Raw genomic sequence first — 23,059 nt, 5'->3', positions numbered from 1 at the left:
CCCGCGGGGCGATCATCGCGCCGGGTTCCATCACGCGCCCTCCACCGCCCCGTCCCGTGGTTCCCGTGGCGACGCCCCGCCTCACGCCGCGGCTTTGTCCCTCCCACCTCCTCCTCTCCTCTCACGCCATTGGCTGCGGCTCGGCTCCCGTGGTTGCGGGGGGCGGGCCGAGCCCCTCCTTTCCCCGCGAGCCATTGGCTGCGCGGTCTCCGCAGCGCGCGATGATTGGCCGAAGCCCTGGGCGGTGGGGGGCGGGCGCAGGCGCGGTGCTGTTATTGTTCCGCCGTGCGGCCCCGCGGCTCCTGCGACCGGCGGCGATTCACGGCCGCGCCGCCATGCCGGTGAGCAGCGCCGGGGCACGGGAACGTGGGGCGGGCTGGGAGCGGGATGGCGGCTGGGGACGCCGCAGGCCGCTTCTCGCACTCTTGTTTTTTCACTGACGGGAACCGCGGCCCGTGGGGATCGGTGGGGCGGCGCGGGCCCGGCGCGGAGCCTGGAGGTGACGGCGCGGCGATCCGTGCGGCTTCACTGCGGCATCTGTGCCGTCCTGGGGGGGGGATGTGGGGTGCGGGATGTGGGATGCGAGATCCCTCCCCACCCAGATGGGAGCAGCTCTGCGTCTGTCAGAGCCTCTGCTAAAGGCCCTGCGGATGTGGAGGCGAGGAGCTCGGGGAGCGGTTTGTTCCCTGCTGACATCCGAGGATTTACAAATGGCTGAGTGCTGATCCGTGGCATCGCTCAGCGGGCGGCACCTCGGGCTGCGGCCAGCGGCTTTTGGAGCTCCTCTGTCAGGAGAAGCGTTGTCAGCACTGTCAGTCAGTTCAGTGTCCAAATCCGCGTCTGTAACCGAGAGAGAAAGGCTGTGTGAAGTCCTGTGAGCCAACCTTTGAGTTTTCAGAGTCATTCACCTTCAACAAACGCACTGAAGCTTGTCTGAATTCTTCAGCCAATGCCCTCTGCTATCTGCTGATGTCATCGGTGAGGTTTGAGGCTGTTTCCTTGTGCTCCCTATTCGGACAACGAGCTCCGTGAATTTAAAGGAGAGGCACAAAAGCCTCTGCTTCCAGCAAGCTGTTTGCAGGCACAAAGTTGTTTGCTGAAGGATTTAACAGATGAATGAAATTCTCAGGTTTAACTCATTTGGTTTCTGCAGTTGCAAACAGAAGATTGCTTTGACGGAGTAAGTGCAGGGTATTCCCTTAGCTTTAATTATAAACCAGTTCTGGGCTAAGTGTGGCTTTTATGCTTCTGCTGAGAAGCATGCGTCTACAGCTTAAGCACATGGGTTTGTTACAGGAGTGCTGCAGCCTGTGAGTGTTTTGCCTTTTCATAATTGCAGATCAACAAGCCTGAGAAGCCGGACAGGCCAGAGAGCTGTGATAATGTCAAGGTGGTTGTTCGGTGCCGGCCCCTTAACGAGCGAGAGAAAGCGACGGGGTACAAAATGGCAGTCAGTGTGGATGAGATGAGAGGAACCATCACAGTCCACAAAGCAGACTCGTCCAATGAACCTCCTAAGACATTCACGTTTGACACTGTTTTTGGACCAGAGAGTAAGCAGCTGGATGTCTATAACCTAACTGCAAGACCTATTATTGACTCCGTCTTGGAAGGCTACAATGGTAAATTCCTGGTTTATTTCATCTATGTTCCTTGTGCTGTTGGTGTCCCCGATGATCTCACAGGAAGCCTTCTTTTACGAGGGCCACATCTCTGTCGTTTCTATTCTGGCCTCTGACCTGCAGCAACCAGATGGTGCTCCTTACGGAGTACCACCGTGGTGATGTGTGCTGAGGTTGCTAACAGTGGGAGACAGCAGTGAGCAAGTGAGGCTGGTGAGCTGTATGTTTTCTTTCTCTGTCTTCTGTCTGCAAAGGAGACTGCTTTATTTCATTATCAGAATTCTCAGCGACTCTTGGCTATACACTTTCAGTACCCCAGCAGCTGCCATGGTCCTGCAGTATCTAGGTATGCCTATTCTTCTTGTGCATATAAGTGCTGCATTTTCATCTCTAAAACTTGCTGTTACAAACTAAGATGACTAGTTACACCCATCAGCTCTGCCTGGCAGATAATTGGTTGCTTCCTGCAGCTGGGAAGAACGTGTCCGTGGTTTGTGTGTGTTTGTTATGCATGCAAATACAACGTGTAGAAGAAAGAATACTGCAGTAAGGTAACAAATTACTGCTTTCTGTAACTGCTTCTGATCTGTGCTGTAAGCAACAGATTAAGAAGGTTTTTAAAGGTTTGCAAAATACCTAATAAGCTTTTGTGCTAACACACCCATCTTCAGCTGATTAAAATTCATTTCTTCCCAACAGTAATGCCAGTGACTTGTCAATGAGCTTAATTTGAGTTGAGCTCATTTTGTGCTGGGACAAAATTAATTAACCTCTGTGTTTCTGGAATGTCTGGGCTGAGATCTCAGTAAACTCTCTCATTGGTTTCCTTGGGGATGGTTATCTGGTCCAAACTGTGGCTGCATTTGCAGTTTCAGAACTGGACACTTGTACTGCAACCTGTGTTGTGGGAGCCTCATGTTTCTGCTGTGGCTTGAAGTGCTAGCAGTCGTTGGTTTTGTGGTTGGTATATAATGATCTTTCTCTAATTGACAATGCTATTAATTAGTCTGATTTTAATTTTTTCCGTGTGAGCCATATGTCTACTGGTTCTCAACCCTTTAATTGCTCTATACAGCTCAAACAAGCTGACTACTTCTTAAATATTTTTCAGGCTGGGTAAAGCAGTGGCTTGAACATTTTTGCTGTGGTTGTCCAGCATTTCTGTTTCTCATAGCATTGAGCAATGCGTACTGGAGAGGGTGAAAAGTTTCAAGTCCATAAAAATGTGTTTAGTGCTATCAGGCTGAGAATTGATGAGGTAAAACTACAGTTATACAACTGCATGACATTCATTAGTATGTTCTTGTTCTTCAGGCACTATTTTTGCATACGGGCAGACTGGAACAGGCAAGACTTTTACCATGGAAGGGGTCAGAGCAGTTCCTGAGCTCAGAGGCATTATTCCAAATTCCTTCGCCCATATATTTGGTCACATTGCCAAAGCAGAGGGGGATACAAGGTAAACACCTTCCTTTACTGCTCCTGTCTTTTGTTTGTCCATCTGTAGAAGAAGCCTGACCTCAGTAACGACTTAGGCCAGTCTTGATGGGGTGTCAGGAATGTATTTATGTATGGGTGCTTTTTCTTTGCGTTCCGTGTCTCCTGGACTTTAACAAATATCTTGTTAAGAAAGCTTCCCAACTGTTTGCCTTCAGGTTTTTAGTTCGTGTGTCTTACCTGGAAATTTACAATGAAGAAGTGCGGGATCTGCTAGGAAAAGACCAGTCACAGAGGTTAGAGGTGAGCCTGCTCTTCTGAATCTGATGCTTGTTCCACGTCCTTGTGCAAGATTATTGTGAAGACCAGAGAGCATTTGAAGGGATCTGGGAGGTTGGACTCCTCAGTGTGTGCAGTGTTTCCTTTGAGATACAGCAGCAGTTGGATATCACCATGATTTCTCTGAGTCTCTTCAATTTGCTCTGTTGTACAGTGAGAAAATGGCTCTCTGCTGAGTCAGTTTCATCCGTGCAGTTCTCCTGTAAAGGCCTCTTGGCAGTCAGTCTAGGACTTAGTGAGATTTGAAATCTGAGATCTGAAATCTGTATTTGCCTCTAGGGAGGACCAGTGAAGTATTATCCTGCTTGAGTCTTGATTCCCTAGCTATCCTTTTGGAGTACTGCAGTGTTCTCTGCGCAAACTAGAATCTGGGGGAGTAAATCACTGTACTAATACAGTGCCACTGAGATTTGCTGTGTGGGCTCTAAGCATGCTCCCTCTAAACTGTTTTTCTCTTAGGTTAAAGAGAGACCTGATGTGGGAGTTTATATCAAAGACCTTTCAGCTTATGTCGTAAACAACGCAGATGATATGGACAGAATCATGACTCTGGGCCACAAGAACCGTACGTAGTCCCACAGTGGGCAGGCTGACAGCTCTGTCAGACAGAGTGAGGGTCTGATTTTGAGACTTTGAGATCTTGCTTCTAGACCTGATGGTGCAGAGCAAAAGGGATGTCCCCTCCCTGATGCCTTTTGTGCAGGGACAGGTGAAGTAGGCTGTGCCTCAGTCAGCCAGGCAGGGGGAAGCAGTGAAGGCAGTCAGCATTGTCAGGGCTACGAGTGCTTGTCATGGTTCTTTCCTTCTGTTCTAATCTGGATGACCAAAGACTAGCCCTGTCTTGTGAACAGAAGGTTGTTGATGCTTTCTGGAAGACTTAATTAAGCTCTTCTATGAAGTAAAATTCTGAGTTACTGTTGCTGCTCTTGTGGATTGCTTTGCTCTGATTTATTAAAAAAAAAATAAAAAGCAGCTTTTTGCATGGATCAGCTGCCAAAGTGTTAGGCTAGTGACTTTTTTTTTTTGTAACTTTTAAAAAGAAACAAATGAGAGCTACTGCTGCTCTCAGATGGGACCTGTGGTCAGCTTGGACCTACTGAAGGCAGCAACACTTCTAGTCTAGGCTGTGCTACAACTTCAGTGTCCAGCACAGTTTGCTGAGCCTGGGCATCTTTTCCATCTTCTGAAAAAATGGGTTGCATGTAGAGTTGGGAGTAAATTGAGTGTGATTCATTGATCTTTTTCTCAATTAAAAGGTTCTGTTGGTGCCACAAACATGAACGAGCACAGCTCTCGCTCACACGCCATCTTCACCATCACCATCGAGTGCAGTGAGAAGGGAGTTGATGGGAACATGCACGTGCGCATGGGCAAACTGCACCTCGTGGATCTTGCTGTGAGTAGAACCAGCAGCTGCTGCCACAAAACGTGGTGGGCATGGCTCCTCAGGACTGCTAAAGGCTTTGAAGCCTGGGATTCTGTCTGACAGTTGACTTGTAGGGAGTATTCACTCAGTGCTTTAAATCAGATGTGTGCCAGAAAGAGCCTCTAGGGTATGTGACCTTGTGCTGTGTGAGGGCTCTGTTCTTCCTGTGAAGTAATTGTAAATAATATAGTCTGCACTGGAAAGAGCATGCTGGATATCAGAGCTGGATCTTTGCAAAGTTTTTTTTTTTTCCAGTGTAATCATCCTAGGGGATTGTGACCATGCAGTTCTTCACTCGTGCAAGTTCCCACCCTCTGTTGCTCACTTTGAACCAATGTAGTTGTGTTGATAAAAGGCTTTGTAGCCCGGATTTTACACTGGAGTACCTTCACTTGGAGAACAGGCAAGGAAGGGAACACTCAAAGCCCTGTGTGTTATCTGTTACTTTATTTACATGAGGTGTGTTTATGTCACGCTCTGAAACTACCTGTAGAACAATTGCAGTGTCACTTCATTCCCTTGACCTTCGGTAGAAAAGACAGGAGCTGAGGTGCCTTGTAACTGCTGACTTGTTTCTAATATTATTTTCATTCACAGGGACAAAACTGTATTTTTCTCAGTTGTTACCTCCAGCAATTCAGAATTTGCTGGCACCAAAAGCTTCACTTGGCACCTGTCACTTGTCTTGTCAATGATGTCTGAGGTACATAGCTAGGTCCTCTAGTAATGATGGAGGTGCTTTGTGAGTTGACCATTAGCAACGATTTAGGGGTAGCTATGCTATTTGGAGAGAGATCACGTGGCAGGTTTTATTGCAATTGCTTTTGCTTCCTTTTCCTTTTCCAGGGTTCTGAAAGACAAGCAAAAACCGGAGCAACGGGGCAGCGACTGAAGGAAGCTACTAAGATCAACCTCTCTCTTTCTACCCTGGGGAATGTCATTTCAGCACTGGTGGATGGCAAAAGCACTCATGTGCCCTACCGCAACTCCAAGCTTACACGACTCCTTCAGGATTCCCTGGGGGGCAACTCCAAAACCATGATGGTAAGCTCTGAGATGCTTTCATAAATTGCAGCTGTTGATCTGTTCATACAGGGATAGCATAGTGACTTTGCCATCAGAACAGCCTGCCATTTACCTGTTCTTTTCGGAGCATTGCAGTTGAAAAAACCTTTTGCATGCTTTTGGTGTCTCCTGTCTGCACAGGCAAGGATCTAAACAAGATGTAAATACAATGTGTAAGATGAAGTACAAGCTGTATTTAGGTAGACAAAAGCAACCTCGGTGTAAAAGCAACAGGAAGGCTTGGGAAAGGATGGCAGTACCGTACTGTTGGAGCTAAGGCTGGGTTCCTGTGAGGTCATTTGTTCTGGACTCTGATTCTTTACGCTCCATTAACTTGTTCTTCCATGTGTTAGTGTGCAAACATTGGTCCAGCAGACTACAATTACGATGAGACTATCAGCACTCTGAGATATGCAAACCGAGCCAAGAACATTAAGAACAAGGCCAGGATTAATGAGGACCCCAAGGATGCTTTGCTGCGTCAGTTTCAGAAAGAAATTGAAGAGCTTAAGAAAAAACTGGAAGAAGGTGAGACTCCCCTTCCACCTAGTATTTCTCTCCAGACTGATGCTGGTTCTGCTTCTGTGAGAAGTCTTGGCCATTTGAAAGTGTCTCATGAATTCAGTAGCTGATTGCAAGTCATTGTTCTGGCACTGATGACCCAGCAGGATGCTCCCAGCGCAGGGCCTGGCTTTGCTCGCTAGGTGGCACTTGGCACTAGCATAAGGTGGTGGATTCTGGACTGAATTTAGTGTGTGCTGAAAACCTGAGGGGTCTCTGGGTATGATTGGATGTGGTGTAGGGATTTAAAGTGCGTGATAACAAAAGCTAAATGTTTTCTTTGCTTGAGCTGAGATCCAGTTTGGACTAAAATGAAATGAATTTGTGTGGCTAGAACTGAGACTGACTATCTAATTAGTGCATAGAAGAAACAAGAAGCTTCTTTAAGCTTTGGAACTTTATGGGCTTGCGATAGTGATTAATCTACCAGCATTCAAGGATCTTTCCAGAAGGATTCTTCCTGAACAATGCCCTTGATATGACATCCATCTCCAAAGATGCTCACAGCACAAAATAGCTCTAGCAGTAACTCCAGTAAGGCTTACTGCTTGGAACCTCTACCATTAAGGAGAAGCAGGAAATAGCAATGCTTTCTTCAGGGCCTGGAATCTAGACATAGCTGTTTCGTCCCTAGTGTGCTACAGGTGACTTCTTAAAGTTGTAGGTACTGAACTATAGAACAGATAGCGTTGTTCATTTGACCATTTTCTGCCTCTGATGGAAATGAAGATATTGTGAATTTCTTCTAAGCAAACATAATGTAGCATTTCAAGGATACCAGGGTACTTACCATAGTGAGTGGTACTTACCATACGAGTGGTGCTTACCATACACACTGACTTGGCAGCATTATATGGCATTATATAGCCTTAATTTTCCAAAGCTATTGCAAGCCATCTCCTCGAAAGTTATTGACTTCTGCAGCTACTCATAGGCTGATATCAGACACTGCTGACTTCAGATCAGTGCTGCTGTCACAATAACAAGTCAGTGTTATTGGAAGGCTCTAATGAAGCATCAAAAAGCATACTTTTTGTTTCTAGGAGAAGAGATATCTGGTTCTGAGACAAGTTCTTCTGAAGAAGAAGATGAAGAGGATGATGGGGAGATTGGAGAAGATGGGGAGAAGCGGAAGAAACGGCGGGGTAAGGCAGCAGAGAATCCTGTCAGTGCCACCAATTTCCTTTTGCCCAGCAGCTTGTGTCAGGAACTGTAGAGCCAGGCAGGGAGAAGTGGAGTTGTAGGGCTGCCCTCCTGCCGCTGCAATTATCATGCCTCCCTAGAAACACGGCTCTTTGGTGCCGTCTGTAGCTGACGGCTCCGCTCCTGTGTGGTATCTGCTTCCACTTGGGTAGCTGTGCTTGTGGTGACATCCTCTTCTGTGGTGGTTCCCTGGTTGCCGCAAGGTGGCTGCGTATGGCTTGTGACTCATGTTGTGGAACTTCCCCTCTCATTGACATGGGAGGAGGAAGACACCAAAAATCAGAGGTCGGCAGATGTGTTCTTTTGTAGCCATTCTCATGGCTTAGGCGGGGATTTTGGCTGCGGTGGAGGCAAAGGATTCATCTGTCCTGTGGATGTTCAATAACTGGCTTCATTCTGGCATCCTATTTTATGCTGATAGAGGAAAAACTTGACCTTTGGGGGTGTCTGTGTGCTAGCTGAAATGCTAAATGGGAGCCACACATCCCTTATTTGGGGACGCTCTGGAAATCCCATGGCAAAGTCTACTTTATCCTACACTGTGATAAACTAGCACGTAGTGTCTAAGCCCCAGAGGATGCTGCTGAGCCTAGAATTGCAGGTCACTGTACCATGGAGAACTGTAGGGAGCCTGCTGCATCCCTGGAGCCTTTGTTTATTCATGGGGAGTAGGGAAGTCAAGCCCAGTGCTGTGCTTTAATTTCCAATTTGTCCAGTAAATGCTGGCGTTTAAACTGACTGTCTTAAATCACTCGCATCTCTTTAAACAGCATTCCTGCATTAAGTAGATTCCCCTTCATTCTGATGTCTGTCCAAGCAGAATCATAAATTACACCTTCCAAGCCTCGTGCTGGTTGTAACACACCATTTTACTTCATTTTTCCCCATTGGTGCTTTCTAGAAGCAGGAGGATCAACAGATTGACCATTCTATCCATCAAGGAATAATTTCTGCCCAAATCCGCCACAAGAGAAAGCTGTCTTTAAAATACTGCTTGAAAAGAACAGAGGGGAAATAGCTGTTGCTTAACGAGAGCAGCTTGTTTGGAAGTTAAGTTCCCTAAGTAAGGCTGTGCTCAGCAGGAGCTTGCACAGTGGCTGTCCCTGTGTAAGCTGATTCTCTCTTCTAGACTGGGAAGTGTATATTGCCATGTACGTAACACTGGGAAGGATCCTGGTCACTGAATCTTCTGTTACTGTAGATATCCACAGCCACCTTCACTGTGATCTGTTTTTCTGTGCTATTGCTTGAAATGGAAGCAGCCTTGGCATGAGATTTTAAGCTATGGGCTTGTTAAGATGGGTTTTAACTGAACTGTCTCTCTGAGCATGCCATTCTGTGCTGGGAAACGATGGCTTTGCAAGCTGAGTCTGGGGGGGATTCTAGCAAATGCTTCCTAATGAGAACTCTGTGCCTTTAAAAACTATTTTGCTGTCTCTTCTGGGTTTCTTTTCCTTAGAACTAACTTCCCATCTGCATGTTTCTTCCTCTCTGGGTTTTTCTGTGGGACTCATTTCTGTTTTCCAGGCAGTAGCAGCAGCAGTAGTTCAGACTCCACATGCTCTGTCATAGAGAAACCTCTGGATAAGTCCTTCACTAGTGAGTGGGAGCTCTTAAGTCCTTTAAGCTTTGGCCTTTCCATGATCTGTGCATTTCATTTGGCAGTGCTGCACTTTCCCCTGCTATGTCTATTGGAAGATAAACCTGAACCTACAATTTGGCTAAAGCATGCCTTTCCTTTGTTGCTTTCACGCTTGAAATGGTGGTTTGATGTGCACATTGTCAGCAAGACGGGGAATGGCGAGCGGTTCAGTAGGCTTACTTAACAAGATTTAAAGACATTTGGGAAACTTAGGTCGGAAGCTTGCAATTCCTGTTTTAAACAAACCCTCTAAAATGTCAGGAAAAAGTCTGAGCAGCTTTCTTCTTGGAAGGTGTTACGTTATATTGGATGTTGCCTTCCTAAAACTAAGTTTGGACTGAATGAATGAACAGTCAGCAGTTAAGCTACACTAGTTTTGTACTTAGAAGGGAAAACTTCTTAACAGCTTGGTTTTATTTTGGCAGACCTTCAAAAAACAACCCAAAACCAGGGCAGTGGTTGCTGCTTTTTCTTCAGACTGCCTCATGAGGTTAAGTTTTTGGGTGCCACAGGAGGGCATAGTTGAGAAGAGCAAAGGGTCTTGATTTCTAACAGCGAGGAAAGTTTGGTCTGCTCCTGATCAGAGGAAGAAAGCTGTTCCTTTGAAAGACTTACAGTCAGTGTTTGCTTTTAATCACACAAACAAAAAAAATCATATTTTGAACTTGTAGGAGCTTTACCAGTCGTTGTGGTTGATGTGTTTAGCTGTAATCCACACTTCTGTATGTGGGGAACCTGGGAAGTCCTGCTGTGTATACCTAACCTTTAGTTTACACCTAAATTAATGTTAGTAGCTGTGTTAGTATAAAGCATCAGCTCAGGGGAAGTGGTCACAGGTAAGAAGGCTCACAGCCTAAGTGTGACCTGTGGATAATGGTGATACATTTGGAAACCTGCTTGCTTCAAACTTGCTCTTTCGAAGCTTGCTCAAAACCTGAATATTTCTCTTTGGATGAGGACAGTTAAAGCAAACCACTGATGGATGGATCAGTCCATCTCCTTCAAGTCTGAAGATGTTGCAGAGGTTGCACTGAGCTTTTGTGGTTTGTCTGTGTGGTTTGGGATATTAACTGTCCTCACATGTAGCCCTTCTGCATGTGGTGCCTTTCATCTTTTCCCTGTCCTGCTTTTCTTACTGCATTTGCTTAAATAACCAAACCTGGCTCTATACCTCTATGGAAGCATCAGTTACTGCCAATTAACCCACTAATATCTTATGTGCAATTGTCATTATCTTGCAAAAAAATTGGCTCGGTTTAACTTGGTTAAAACTTAAGTCTTCTGTATGCTAAGATTTTGCAGGTAATTTAAGAGAATTGGCTGCCTTCAGGAAGGGGAAAAAACACTAGGTCTGTTAATGAAGAAGACACCTCCAATCTGTTTCTTAGGGCATGATCTTTGCGGCAGGCTCGTAATGTTACGTTAAGTTCTGCATTGCATTGGATGGGCAGAGGAATGCAGGAGTGAGTTCAAACCATCCTGGACATGCAAAGGACACTGCAGAAACATTCTGTGCTTTAGCACAAAATGGTGATTCGTTAATATTCACTCTGATGGGGTTTCATTTCTTAGTGATTATTCCGTTTTCTACTCTGGAAACGTGCATGTAAAATCAGTGCTTGTTCTGATGCTGATGAACTTTGTTCCAAATGATCAAGCAGTAATATATTTTATTTCCTCCTGTTTTATGTGTACGCTGCCTCTCTGCGATGTGCTTTCTCCTTCCTCTTAATGCAAGATCAAGCAGGTTGGTGTCATTTTGATTTTTCACTAATAGATTTTTCAGCCCCTCAAAATACAATTGCACAGCTCGTTCAAGCTCCTCCCACTCAGTGTAGTTCACTCGTCTCCAAAACTGAAAACACACAGGGCTGTGTAACAGTATGTTGCAAACCTTTATCTGCTTCACCTCTTCATGTGATGATCTCTGTATAACACTTCTTGAAATAAAACTTCCATCTTGGGTTACCTGAAAACTAACTGGTGAGGGATTTTCTCTGCAGATCCAGAAATGAGTGTGAGGGATCTAGCTCCTAAATTTAGCAGATGGAAGCCAAGATATTTTCTGCTGTAGCGCTGAGGTCCTTACAGTGCTCTTGTGTGCATGCATGCTTACAGGTGCCAGTGTATCTTTGCCTCTGCTGGAGGTTATAAATGAATATAAACAAAAGTGAATGGCACGAAGACTGAAGGGAAATAAGCCTTTTAGTGAGCAACAACATTTTCAAGTGTACTTTGACCATATGCATTACATCACTGTGGAAGTCTCTTAATACTAGACAGTTTCTATTCGTTTCTAGGCATCTGGATTCTGTGGGTAATTCTCTCATGTCCAGAGAAGAGCAAAACAAAGTGAAGGGTTTGTCATTTTGTAACGAGTAAAGGGGGATGTAAAACTTGTGGGAGACTTGTGGTTTTGGGGAGATCTGTATAGGCTGGGTTCCAATCTTCTTTTTTCCTTCAGTTGGTCTAACCTGCATAATTAAGGCATCCAGGATTCTGACTCAGGCTTCTCTTTAGGCAATGTTTCTTTTCCACAAGTATTCTTCATGTATTTTGTTGTAAGTACTGGAGGCAAATAAGCAAACATTAAAATGGGATTTGAAAGACTGAGATGTGCTCAGCTTGGAATCCATGACTTCTGACATGGATAACTGCACTTAAACATTGAATTAAATTTTAACTTGAGGGGAAAAAAAATGCTGTGATACAGAGACTGTATTATTTTTGTGAAATATTTTTTTCCCCACTCTTTGAAAGGGAAAAAGAAAGTTTCCCCTGATAAGATGGTAGAGATGCAAGCAAAGATTGAAGAGGAGAGAAAAGCTCTTGAAACTAAGCTTGATATGGAAGAAGAAGAAAGAAATAAAGCCAGAGCTGAACTGGAGAAGAGAGAAAAAGATTTGCTTAAAGCTCAGTGAGTGCCCTGTTCTGAGTAGTTTTTGTGGTGTTGTGGGTTTTTCCTCCCTTAATCTACAAGTCAGATATCAATATGTGGAGATGCATGGTGAGATGCTAGTCAAGCTTTGTGTAAGCTGAACATCAGCTCTTGCTGTTATCAGAGTGAAAGAGGAGCTTCCTCTGTGCTTGCAGATTAGAGCAGGTAGCAAAAAGAAACTTCATTCTTCTACCACTCTTCTCTTAGCCTTATCTAGTTGAGATGGCCTAGAAACTTAAAACGAATCCTCTGAACTCTGGAGGCCAGTGAAGAGTAGCAGAACTGCTGTACTGCTTGCTAGTGGGCAGTAGCTGTATAGCAAAGTGGGTTCCTTACAGCCCATGACCATGTTGTGGGCACACTCAACAGCTGCTGGCGTTCCTGGCTTATCTCTCAGCTGCACTTTGTGACCTCGTTTCGCTTGCTTCTGTTCCATTACAACCTGTTGCAGTCTGTCTGCATCCCAGCATCGCTGTGCTGGGCTCTTGGGGTGGGAGGGAGCACCCTGGTATCCTGGTAACACCACTTGTGCCTGGCAGCCCCTGACAGAGGGAAACTGCAGCAGGAGAGACTCGTTTGCTGAGTTGGTTTTGTTTGCATGAAAGTGATGGGAGCTGGAGTTAAGGAAATCCCTGTGCACTGCCTCACCCCTACTTTAAAGCCTTTGCAGCTAGGCAAGTTTTTCAAGCCCTATAAGTGCTGTCTGGGATGTAAAAACTGAGCTGAACCTGGCTGCCTTGTGAGCACTTTAAGACAGGAAGTTCCCAACTTTACCTGTCTCTCTCTAGACAAGAGCACCAGTCCCTGCTGGAGAAACTGTCTGCACTGGAGAAGAAGGTGATTGTAGGAGGAGTGGACTTGCTGGCAAAAGCAGAAGAACAAGAGAAGCTTCTAGAAGAATCAAATATGGAGCTGGAAGAACGAAGGAAGAGAGCAGAGCAGCTTCGCAAAGAACTCGAGGAGAAGGAGGTGGGTTGTGCTCCCAGCTATCTGGAAGTGGTAGGACGCTCCATTACTTGTCCTTGCCTCTTCGTGTGGGTGAAATATGACTCGACTCTGAAGCTCAGTAGAAATCAAACATTTTAGAGGCATGTGTAACCAGTGCTCACCTGCAGGACAGTGTGATCATTGTGAGTGTCAGCCAGCCTGCCTAAGCCAGGTGTCTGTGCCCTTGGCAAATGCTTTGTTTTGTCCGAGTTACTTCCCTTCCTGTTCATATTGTTGGAAATATTTTCTTTGATTGTGCTAATGTGTGGATATCTGTTAAATGTTGTGTACAGCAAGAACGCTTGGACATTGAGGAGAAGTACACCAGCCTCCAGGAAGAAGCACAGGGAAAAACAAAAAAACTGAAGAAAGTTTGGACCATGCTTATGGCTGCAAAATCAGAGGTCAGTGTTCTGAAGCATTCAGCTTGTGGTGGAGGAGCTGTAGGTGGAAAGAGCAAGCCATCAGCTTTGTCGCTCTGGTTAGAGTGCTACAGTTTAGAAATGGCCTGTGTGCTGCCTCATTCTTTCAATGCTTGGTTTATGCATTGTAAAGAGCAAATTAAGCTTCGTGTCAGATCTGTGTTGGGGGTACATTGTAGAGCTTTTCCTCAAGGAAAACCATTGGTTATTTCTGAGCAAAATAGAAGTTGTTTGGCAGTCCAGTCTCCTGCTTTGCAGCTGCTCAAACCCACATCCCTTAGCTTGCTGCTCTTTGTGCATATTGCTCTTATTCTCTCTCAGTCACATTTAATCAGTCACTTGGTTGGTATCAAGCCTTCCTGATTCATGAAAAGCACGTTTTTGTCTTCGGGAGCTGAGATTTTCCTTGGTATGTTGCCAGAGATGGAATTTGTTTGCACACTTTGCCTGCTGTTGGTACTTGGAATGACAGAAAGCCGATTTCATCTTTCCTGAGACCAAGAACTTAATGCTGTTTTTAACCATCTCTGAGCTTAGAACGTTTAGGAAGGTTTATTCCTGAGAGACGTATTCTAGTACTTCTAACTAGAGTTTGCTTTTGTTTCCCAAAAACATACAGGCAGAAAACAATTCTTTTAAGTTGTTATTGTGTCATATTGGTTCTGACCTCTCATATGCTTTGTCCACAGATGGCAGATCTGCAACAAGAGCATCAGAGAGAGATTGAAGGCTTACTGGAGAACATTCGGCAGCTGAGCAGGGAACTTCGTCTTCAGATGCTTATCATAGACAACTTCATTCCTCAGGACTACCAGGTACAGATGGGGAGCCGAAGCCTTTGATGTGGTCATATACAGTATTCACTTAGCCTTCCAGCATTATTTAGTCCACCAACAAATGAAATGAGTTGGCTTCCAAAGGCAGTGACTGGCAACTTGACTGACACTCGTCTGTTAAGCTGTAGCACAAACGTGCATGTGTGGAAAGTCCTTACTGCTGTTGTGATTGCATCGACATAATGGTAAATCCATGCTTTAGTGGGAACTTCATTGTGCACAGCTTGGGAGTGATGTTTTTCTGTAGCTTTCAGACTATAAAACGAGGAGGGGAGGAGTGTGGTATGGCTGCCTGGATTAAAAATACCTTGGAGTGGTCAAGGCTGTTCTTAAGCAACTTGTCTAGGCTGTTGGGATGCATCTGGAGTGTAGGCTGTGCAACTCTAACAGTGACCTTATCTTCTGTCTAGGAAATGATTGAGAACTATGTTCACTGGAATGAAGACATTGGAGAATGGCAGCTGGTAAGCTAGCTTACATACAAGCTAATGTTAGCATAAGCTTTTGAGGAGTTTAACTGAGCCCAGAGATAAACTGATGGAGCTGTACAGTGCTCAGTAAAACTGACTGCATTTCACTAATAGGCCTTTCTGTTTTTTTAAGAAATGTGTTGCATATACAGGAAACAATATGAGGAAGCAGACTCCTGTCCTGGACAAGAAAGAAAAAGATGTGAGTAACTCTTAATGAGCTTTTATTGAACTGCGTAGGTTTAAGTTCTGCTTTCTGTGCATTCCCTTTGTATTCATGGGAAAACTGTTCAACTTCAGTTTTCTTGTTGGAAGTCTTTCTGGTGTTCCAAAAGAGCAGCTGATCAACCTACTAAATAGTTCTGGTATTTTGTTATCTTTCTTTAGCCCTTTGAGGTGGACCTTTCCCATGTTTACTTAGCTTACACTGAAGAAAGCTTGAGGCAATCTCTGATGAAACTAGAGAGGCCGAGGACTTCAAAGGGAAGATCCAGGCCCAAGACTGGTCGAAGGTGAAGAACTTTGGAGTATCTGTATGTAATGGGGAGTTTTCCCAGGGAAAGGCTTAAGCTGGTGTCTGCAAACTTGAGACAAATGTTTGATGACTTACAGCTAAGAGAAAATGCTAAAATTCTGCATGATAGAAGGGTTACTGATGTCAAGTGTAGTAGAACCAGGCTGAAATCTTTCACTGTGGTAAAATATTGTCCAGAAAGTTTTGTCTGTGGGGGGGGGTTTGATTTCCTGCCTTCACATTCCCCTCTTCTGGCTGCTTGTTTTTATTTCACTGATTGCTGGTTCGACACACTGACAGCACGTGTGTTTTATTGCTGGAAAGCTGGGGAAGATTTCAGCATGGCTGTTCTGCCTTGTGACAAGGTCGATGATGCGTAGTTCTGAGCTGAGAAGTGGCTGCTCCCTGCCTTTCCTGGACAGTATAATGATGTGTGTGGTATTATTGTTTTTTTTTTCTTTTCCTTTCTGCTCTCCAAACAGAAAACGTTCTGCAAAGCCAGGCGCTGTCATTGACTCCCTGCTGCAGTAGGTGTGACGTGTTCAGAATTGCCGTAAAAAGCAGTGAGTGTGAAAGGTTTGGCCAGAATATGGAAGTTGAGATGGCACAGCTTGAAGTGGCTGTAGAATCCATGCCTTGCTGGGATGGAGCTTTAATTAAAAAATAATATGTATTTTTCCTTAGTTGCCTGTATACTGTATGTTATATTAACATAATATTAAACTGGTCTATTTTATGGTTGTGGAATTCCATGTGTTAAACAATGTGTTGTGCAGGGAACTATTGTTGGTAATCCTTGAAATGTAGAGGAAACGAGGACTCTAGGTGTGTTCAAGTACTAGTCATAATAGCTCCAAATGGTCAATGGAATCCTAAAACTTAATGCTGGTAAATCTGTGTCCTGCTTTGCACATCACTGGCAGCTTTCACTGTTGTCTTCTGTTGCACTGAGCCGTTTGAATGTGGTTGCTGCAAACCTTTGAGTTAAGAGCATCGAGCCTTTTTATTTCAGTATTTCACTGTAGTTATTAAGCTGATCATGTTGTGTATTTGAGACACAACTCTCTTCATCTGCAGTCTTGCTGTACAAAAAGTAGTTGGGTAGAAGAGTACTTAGAGCTACATTAGCCTGAGGTTTGTGGGAAGGGACCATGCTCTGTTTAAGTGCAACGCTAGTAGTCTAATGCTTTGATTTTTGTCTATTTGTGTGATCTGCTGGCAACGTGGAGAGTGAGGGCTGATGCACAGATAAGAGAGCTGTTTTCCTCCTCTGAAGGCTGCATTGCTGCATTGCTTTGGCTGCTTTTCATGCTTATGAGCTGGAAGTGGTTTCAATTGGTGTGAATTGTTTTGTCGTGATCTGGACAGCAGAGATTATTTGAGGGGAAGGCTTTAACACCAGGGGGACTGAACACTATGGCTCCATTTGTCTCACCCCTGGCCACAGCTGAGGATGAATTTCTCCTGTCTTAGGATAGGTGTGATTTTCCCAGTTGTCCCAATGCTGCAGCATCCCCTGAAATAGCTGATGCTGTTCGTGTCTGTGTGCTCCATCTCCTCTTTCCAACTGCTTTGAGGGGAAAGAAATCTGGTCTCTGCTGATAACCATTTATGGTGGCTGCTCTTTTTCTTTGCTTTTTGTGCTGCTAACAGACACTGAACCTCTCAATACGTTGCTTTTGCATCACAGAAATGAATCTGCTTTGGGCTGTGTGCTGCATCAACTCCTGCTGGAGCACAGCAGTTGCAGGTACCTTAGCAGTTCCCTTGCCAGTGTGGTGTTAATTAGGTATGATTTTCATTTAATCTCCGTGCTTCCTAGAGTTACAAAAAAAGCTGTGACTAATAACACAAACTGAATACTTGAGCTTGGTATAAGGAGCAAGACAACTCCTTGGTGTCTCATGCCTGATCGTAGCCATGTCTGCAATTACCAGAACATTCCTGTGAAGTGCTGACTGCACTTGGAGCAGATTGCCCTTTCTCATGGTCACAGTGTTGAGCTGGATGCACCTCACCAGTCTGTAGCAGCTCCAGCTGTGCCAGTTACCATGGGTCTTGCAGGGGGCACCTGTTGATCTGGAGCTGCATTCAGTGCAATTTGAAAAGAGCTCTCAGCTTCCCCTGTGCTTTTTCTGAAGTGTTTCTTCAGATTGTGCTGAGGGAGGAGAACCTGGTCGTCATCTTGGGGGAGAAGTGAGCAGGCCTGGCTTTGTCACCCAAACGCGTCAAAGCTACGGCTGCAAACACTGGCAGTTGTTTCTGGTCCAGCATTTGGAAAGAGGTGAGGAGTCAGGATTTTTGTCTGATCTAAACTAGTTACATTTCTTCTCGAGGAGTTCACCTTGTTTTGAATGTGCTCCAGCTAAGAATATCGTGTTGAATTTGACAGCTAAGACAGACTGAAAATGTCTCAAATGCCAGTTTAGAAACAGGCAGGGATGTTCTAGACTGAGCAGAAAACAAGGGCAAACTTTATTTCCTCTTGTTTAATGTTTTGCTGTGCTTTCCTCTGTTGAATAATTGGTTCTTAAGGGTGTTTCTCCTGAACTGTACTTCAATTCTCTGAATTCTTCACTCAGCAGATCATCAGTAAATGAAAACTGGGACTGTGCATCCTGACTCTGCATTTACAACACGTAAAATCTAACTAGGAAGGGTTGAATTCCTGTTATTTCTGCTGAAAACAAAAGTGCTCTGCATGTTGCAAAGACCCGTGAGGCAGAGAAAAACTTCAAGTAAATAATTGCACCGCTTTGTAATTAGATTTGGGAGGAACTGGTTGTGATTTCCTGGTACAGGGGCTTGTTTTGGAGAACAAATTCTCTGCTCTTACCAGAGGACTTTGTTTTGATGTAGAACAGTCTTCATGATGATCTGTCAGCTTGGCTTACATTTTCACTGTGCTGTTTTGCTTAAGTTTTGGAAACTTCCTTTCACAACAGAGCCCTGCTTGCAGGTTTGCTGTATGGGCCCTCTCTGCAGCTCTGGACAGTCTGCAATAATGTCAAATGTCCCTTTACCATGTCGTAAAGGAGAAGGACTTAAGTTTGTGTGTGTTTTTGATGGCTCAGTCCATCAAAAACATCAGATCCCAGGCCCGTCCATGCCACTTAACTCTAGCATGCAGATAATGTCTATTCATTCCTTGCATCTCGTCACCAAAGCTTCCCCTCATTCCAGCAAATCGCAGAGAGTTTCTCTGGCCGTGTTGTTTAATGCTGTGTAAATGAATCATTTCAGAATTAACTTGTTGTGGAACCTTTCTTCAGGTTCAAGGGAAGTGAAAATGGTCCTTAGTGCCTTTCAGTAACTAACTCAGTCTGCACACCCAGCTCTCACCTTTCTCAGCAGTTCTGCTTAGCCGGTTCTGTACAGAAGAAAAACTGCTTATCTGTTTGTATAACGTGTCTGGCTATTTATTTGTTTTCCAACTGTTTATTTTAATATCCTTTGTTGTATGGTTAAATTTTATTCCCTATGCTGTACATATCAGTATTGTGTTCCTGGAGCATGAAATAAAATCGTTGATTCCTAGTTGTCCCTCTCTACCTGTTTTTCAAAGAACTTCATCCATCCAGCCTCTTTGTAAATCCTTTGAGAGGCAGAAGTGATGCCAGGAGGGGCGGCTGGAGCAATCTGCAGAGCTGGAGGGGGGTTTGGGGGGATGCTGCTGCAATGGTCTCTCACGAGAGCTGCAGCCAGGGCAGCACGAGAGCAGGTTCAGCAAGACTGCAGAAAAGATGAGGACTGGAAGATTACACCCCATGGAGCAGCACCACTGCTGGGAGGGTCCTGAGCTGCACTGGGAGCAGGAGAGTCTGAGCTGGAGCCACTGCACTGAACCGCAGGCAGTGCTGTGCGTGGCCCTGCCTCGTGTGCGTGCACTGAACAGCTGCTACTGATGAGCAGAAGGCTTCTCACCCTGACACTTTTCCTTGAGCTGCAGTGCAGGCCTGGTGCCCCCTGCACAGCATGAAGTCGTTACCTGCAGTGATGTTTCCTTTGCCTTGCATTTCTTCTGGAAGATGTCTCAGCCCGCGCACGCAGCAGGTAACAGGTTTTCTGTGGTCTGCTAACTCTGCAGCTTCCCTGAGTATTCTGACTCAGTTGATGCACAAACCAAACCCTTCAGTCCTGGGACTTTCCAAGGCCCTCTCCTACACCATGCCAAAATTGCAGACTGATAGACCTGTGAGGCTGCCCCCTGCTATTGGGGAAAGCCTGACCACTACCACAGCTTTGAGTTGTCCCTTCCATGGCTTGCTTTTGCTATGTTCTTTCCCTATTCTTTCAGCTGCAGCCTCTTTACTCTTGGGCCACCAAGGGCTATGCCAGAGCATTAAATGAGGGGGGAGTCAAATATATCAAACACTTAGCAAGGGACTTGCTCAACCCCATACTCATTTTACAGCCCTCTCGTCTCTCTAGCTTTAGCCACATGGTTCTGTGAAGTGTGGGCACTGCTTGGAGCCTGGCTTCTCTTGGGCTGTTTCTAAGCAAAGATTCACTCCTTGCATGTCCACTTCCATCTGTACCAGTGCAGTCTGAACCCTATTCACCACCCCAGCACAGTTTCCTATCAACTTACACTGCAAATCTGCACCCATCTTTCCTCTAGAAACAGCCAGCAAATTTACTCAAAAAATATACATATATTTATTTAAAGAATCACTATAAATAATCTTTGGAAATACAGCATCAAATATAATAATTAAAAAGGAAACAATAAATTCTCTTTTACAAGTCGTTGGAGGAATCCATGTAGGTCCCTGAGGAACTTCTCCATTGCAGTAGTGTTGCCTGCTGCTATGGGACACGGTGCCTGCAATGGAAAACAGACTGTGAAGGTGATGGCCCAGTGCCCTGGTTTTCCTACACAGACTTGGCTGAGAGGAGAACTGGGCAGCGCATGGCTGCAAAGTGCTGAGCAACGTGCCCAGAGTCTGTGTGTGTCAAATAAATGGAGTTGTTGGTGAGCAGCAGAACCCCAGGGTGCAGCAGAGCATCCACCTGCATGCGGTGCCGTGGGCTGAGGGCAGTGGGCTGCCCTGGGGACAGGCAGAGCCTTACCTTGAGGGTGCTGCTGGCATTCAGGAGCTGACGCATGTTGAGGAAGAGGCCCTGCAGGTTCTTGTGGCAGTGCTGGCTCTCCCAGATAATTGTGGAAGCTTCACACAAAAGCTCAGTTCTGCTCTTCATCTGCAAGAAAACACATGTGGCTGTTTAAGAGACTGCTCTGTTCAGCTTTTCAGTGGGCTAGAACAGCACAAAGAATGCATTTCTAGTCTAAGGGGTAGGTGGCTCAGCCTCCCCCCCTCCTCTGACCCCAGGCGCAGCTCAGCCGCATCAGCTCTGGGCCTGGGCTTTGTGCAGCTCTGCAAATCCTCAGCCCCAAAGAGGTGAGAAGAAAAGCATCCACAGTGGCGAGGAAATCATTCGGTTGCTTTCCTGGTAGAATGCTGCCTTCCCGATGCTGCCTGTGTTGGGAAACGTGGTGGGTAGGTGGGAGCTGCTGCTGCTCCTGTTTCTTCAGCTTGCACCTCAAATGCCTCCAATAAGCAGCTGGCCCGGGTCTGCAGCTGGCTGACACTTGCCCAAACCCTGCTCCCTTCTCCCTCTGCCCAGGGACCCAGCTCTGCTCCTTGCTATGTGCCTGCAGGGGGCCCTTTCTGTGAAAACAGGAACTCTGGGGCTGGGCTCTCGCCTTAGGCAGCAATTCTGAGAGCAGAAAGAGGCTTTATTATCTGCCATCGAATCTTCTGCTAACTGAAGAGCCTTCCTCCAGATAAAGGGCTAAAGAGGGATAGCACACCTAATGATGCCTGAGGCACAGCACCATCAGTGAGTGTGGGTGTCTGAGAGCGACACGGGGCTCCAAGACAGAGGAAGAAGTTCCTCTCTTCCTTTCTGAAAACCCTGCACAAATGAGCTCTGTGCTGCTGAAGCACACGCTCAGCACTGTGCTCCCTGTGGCCCTTTTGGCTGCAGAAGAACCCAAGTGGTAATGGTACCCCACAGCACTGGCAGGCTCCTCATCCCATGCAGCTCCCACTGCAGACTCCATCCTGCTCTCCCAGCACCTCCCGCAGCCCCCTCTACCAGCTCTTCATCTGGCTTTCCTCTTACCTTACTGTCTTCAAAGATATCTGTCACGTTCATCTTGCCACAGGAAGCCTTGAGAGAAAGAGAAGAGAGGAACAATTCAGGGAGATTGATACCAGTGTGAACAACACCTGCAGTCCGTGTGTCTGTCTGCATGGAGATCTCAGTGCAGCTCAGCCCCCCGGCCCAGTGCTGGGCTCCGTACCTCTTTCTGCACGTCCTTCACTATGCGGATGCTCTCCCTCAGCAGCACTGCTGACTGTGAGCGCAGTGTGCACACAGCCCAGGGGCCGGCCAGCAGCACCAGCAGTGCCAGCAGGGTGGGCAGCGAGGAGCTCATGGCCTCTATGGCACACCTGTCTGTGCTTTTCTGGGCGAAACATCTCAATTTATGGCTTTAAAATTGCTGAAACGGAGGGAAAAACTGATTTTTTTTTCCCTTATCTGCACTTTCCAAAGTTGCTCATATCCATTTAGGAGAACAGGTCTTTTTTGTAGAAGTCAAGATTTTCTTCTGATCTCGCATTACGTTTCAACATAGGAAATTTCCACCGTTCAGATAACGGTGGTAGGAGGCAGATGGTGCAAAAAGAAAAGTCCGTGCAGCTTTTTGCTTCTTCGTTTCTCCGTATCCCAGGACTTTCTCTCCCCATGGGGTTCGGGCGCCGTGAGCCGCACTGAGCACCGCAGATGCGACCGCGCGCAGATAACAGAGCAAAGCTGCATTTTTTTTTCCTCTAAATATCCTGCGAGCGCTTCCATCGCTCGCCTCTCCCGTCATTTGACTATCTCCAAATCATGCAAAGCACCCTTGGTGTGCACACAGTTTGGTCTAGGTCGTTATCTCCACCTGCACAGGGAGAAACAGAAAGCACTGGGTCAGCACGGGGCACCGGGACCTCCTGACCTGCAGGGAGCTGAGAGACACTGAGGAGTGACAGAGTTGAGAGACATAGAATCACAGCTTGGTTTGGGAAGGACCTCTAAAGGCAACCTGTGAGTGACTTTTAGCGACTCCACAGCGAGCATCCCCAGCTCTGGCAGTGCTCAGAGCCCCCCAGCCTGACCTGTGCTGTCTGCAAGATGGGCAGCACTGCTTCTCTGGCCAGCCAGCACCTCACCACCTTTACATAAACAACTTCTTCCTTGTAGCCAATCTAAATCTCCCATCTTTAATTAGAGAGAATTTCCTCTTGCCCTGTCCCAACAGACCCTAAAGAGTCTGTCCCCTCCTTTCCCCCAGCCCCTTTAGGTCCTGACTGGCCACAGTGAGCTCATCCCAGAGCCACCTCTTCCCTGGTCTTTCAGGCCCTGTGACACCCACGAGGACATGGGGACATGTGGCTTCATGGCTTTGCCCCAGTGACACAGAGCTGGGGATGCCACGTCCCACCCTGGCACCACCCTGGGAGGTGACAACACCGGCGCTGGTGGCATCACTGCAGGAAATAATGCTGAGAAATTAGCTGAGCTGGGAAACTTCGGAGTTTTG

General features: G+C 46.1%; 1 protein-coding gene across 5 annotated transcripts; it reads left to right on the top strand.

The window, feature by feature from the left end:
• The first annotated feature begins 227 nt into the window (after window positions 1–227).
• Window positions 228–18,999, top strand: KIF3A (kinesin family member 3A). Of its 5 annotated transcripts, XM_052689951.1 has the most exons (19): window positions 228–341; window positions 1,340–1,622; window positions 2,937–3,081; window positions 3,278–3,362; window positions 3,858–3,963; window positions 4,655–4,794; window positions 5,671–5,868; window positions 6,243–6,417; window positions 7,494–7,595; window positions 9,181–9,252; window positions 11,034–11,042; window positions 12,056–12,212; window positions 13,022–13,202; window positions 13,514–13,624; window positions 14,332–14,457; window positions 14,889–14,942; window positions 15,082–15,150; window positions 15,336–15,460; window positions 15,945–18,999. In XM_052689951.1, the coding sequence occupies exons 1-19, from the start codon at window positions 336–338 to the stop codon at window positions 15,991–15,993; spliced, it is 2,193 nt and encodes a 730-aa protein (XP_052545911.1). In that variant the 5' UTR covers window positions 228–335; the 3' UTR covers window positions 15,994–18,999. The 5 variants fall into 5 exon arrangements, with proteins under 5 accessions (XP_052545911.1, XP_052545907.1, XP_052545908.1 ...); XM_052689947.1 differs by lacking the exon at window positions 9,181–9,252; XM_052689949.1 differs by lacking the exons at window positions 228–341; window positions 9,181–9,252 and adding an exon at window positions 966–1,180.
• Window positions 19,000–23,059: the final 4,060 nt, after the last annotated feature.

The sequence above is a fragment of the Tympanuchus pallidicinctus genome, unplaced genomic scaffold (genome assembly GCF_026119805.1).
Source record: "Tympanuchus pallidicinctus isolate F22 unplaced genomic scaffold, pur_lepc_1.0 scaffold25, whole genome shotgun sequence".
Taxonomy (NCBI): Eukaryota; Metazoa; Chordata; class Aves; order Galliformes; family Phasianidae; genus Tympanuchus; species Tympanuchus pallidicinctus.
The sequence above is the reverse complement of the archived record's forward strand: the minus strand, read 5'-3'. Positions and strand labels throughout refer to the sequence as shown.

Coding starts and splice junctions, on each gene's coding strand:
- KIF3A (XM_052689951.1), top strand. Junction 4,795..5,670: donor TGCACCTCGTGGATCTTGCT/GTGAGTAGAACC, acceptor TTCCTTTTCCAG/GGTTCTGAAAGACAAGCAAA. Junction 12,213..13,021: donor AAAGATTTGCTTAAAGCTCA/GTGAGTGCCCTG, acceptor GTCTCTCTCTAG/ACAAGAGCACCAGTCCCTGC.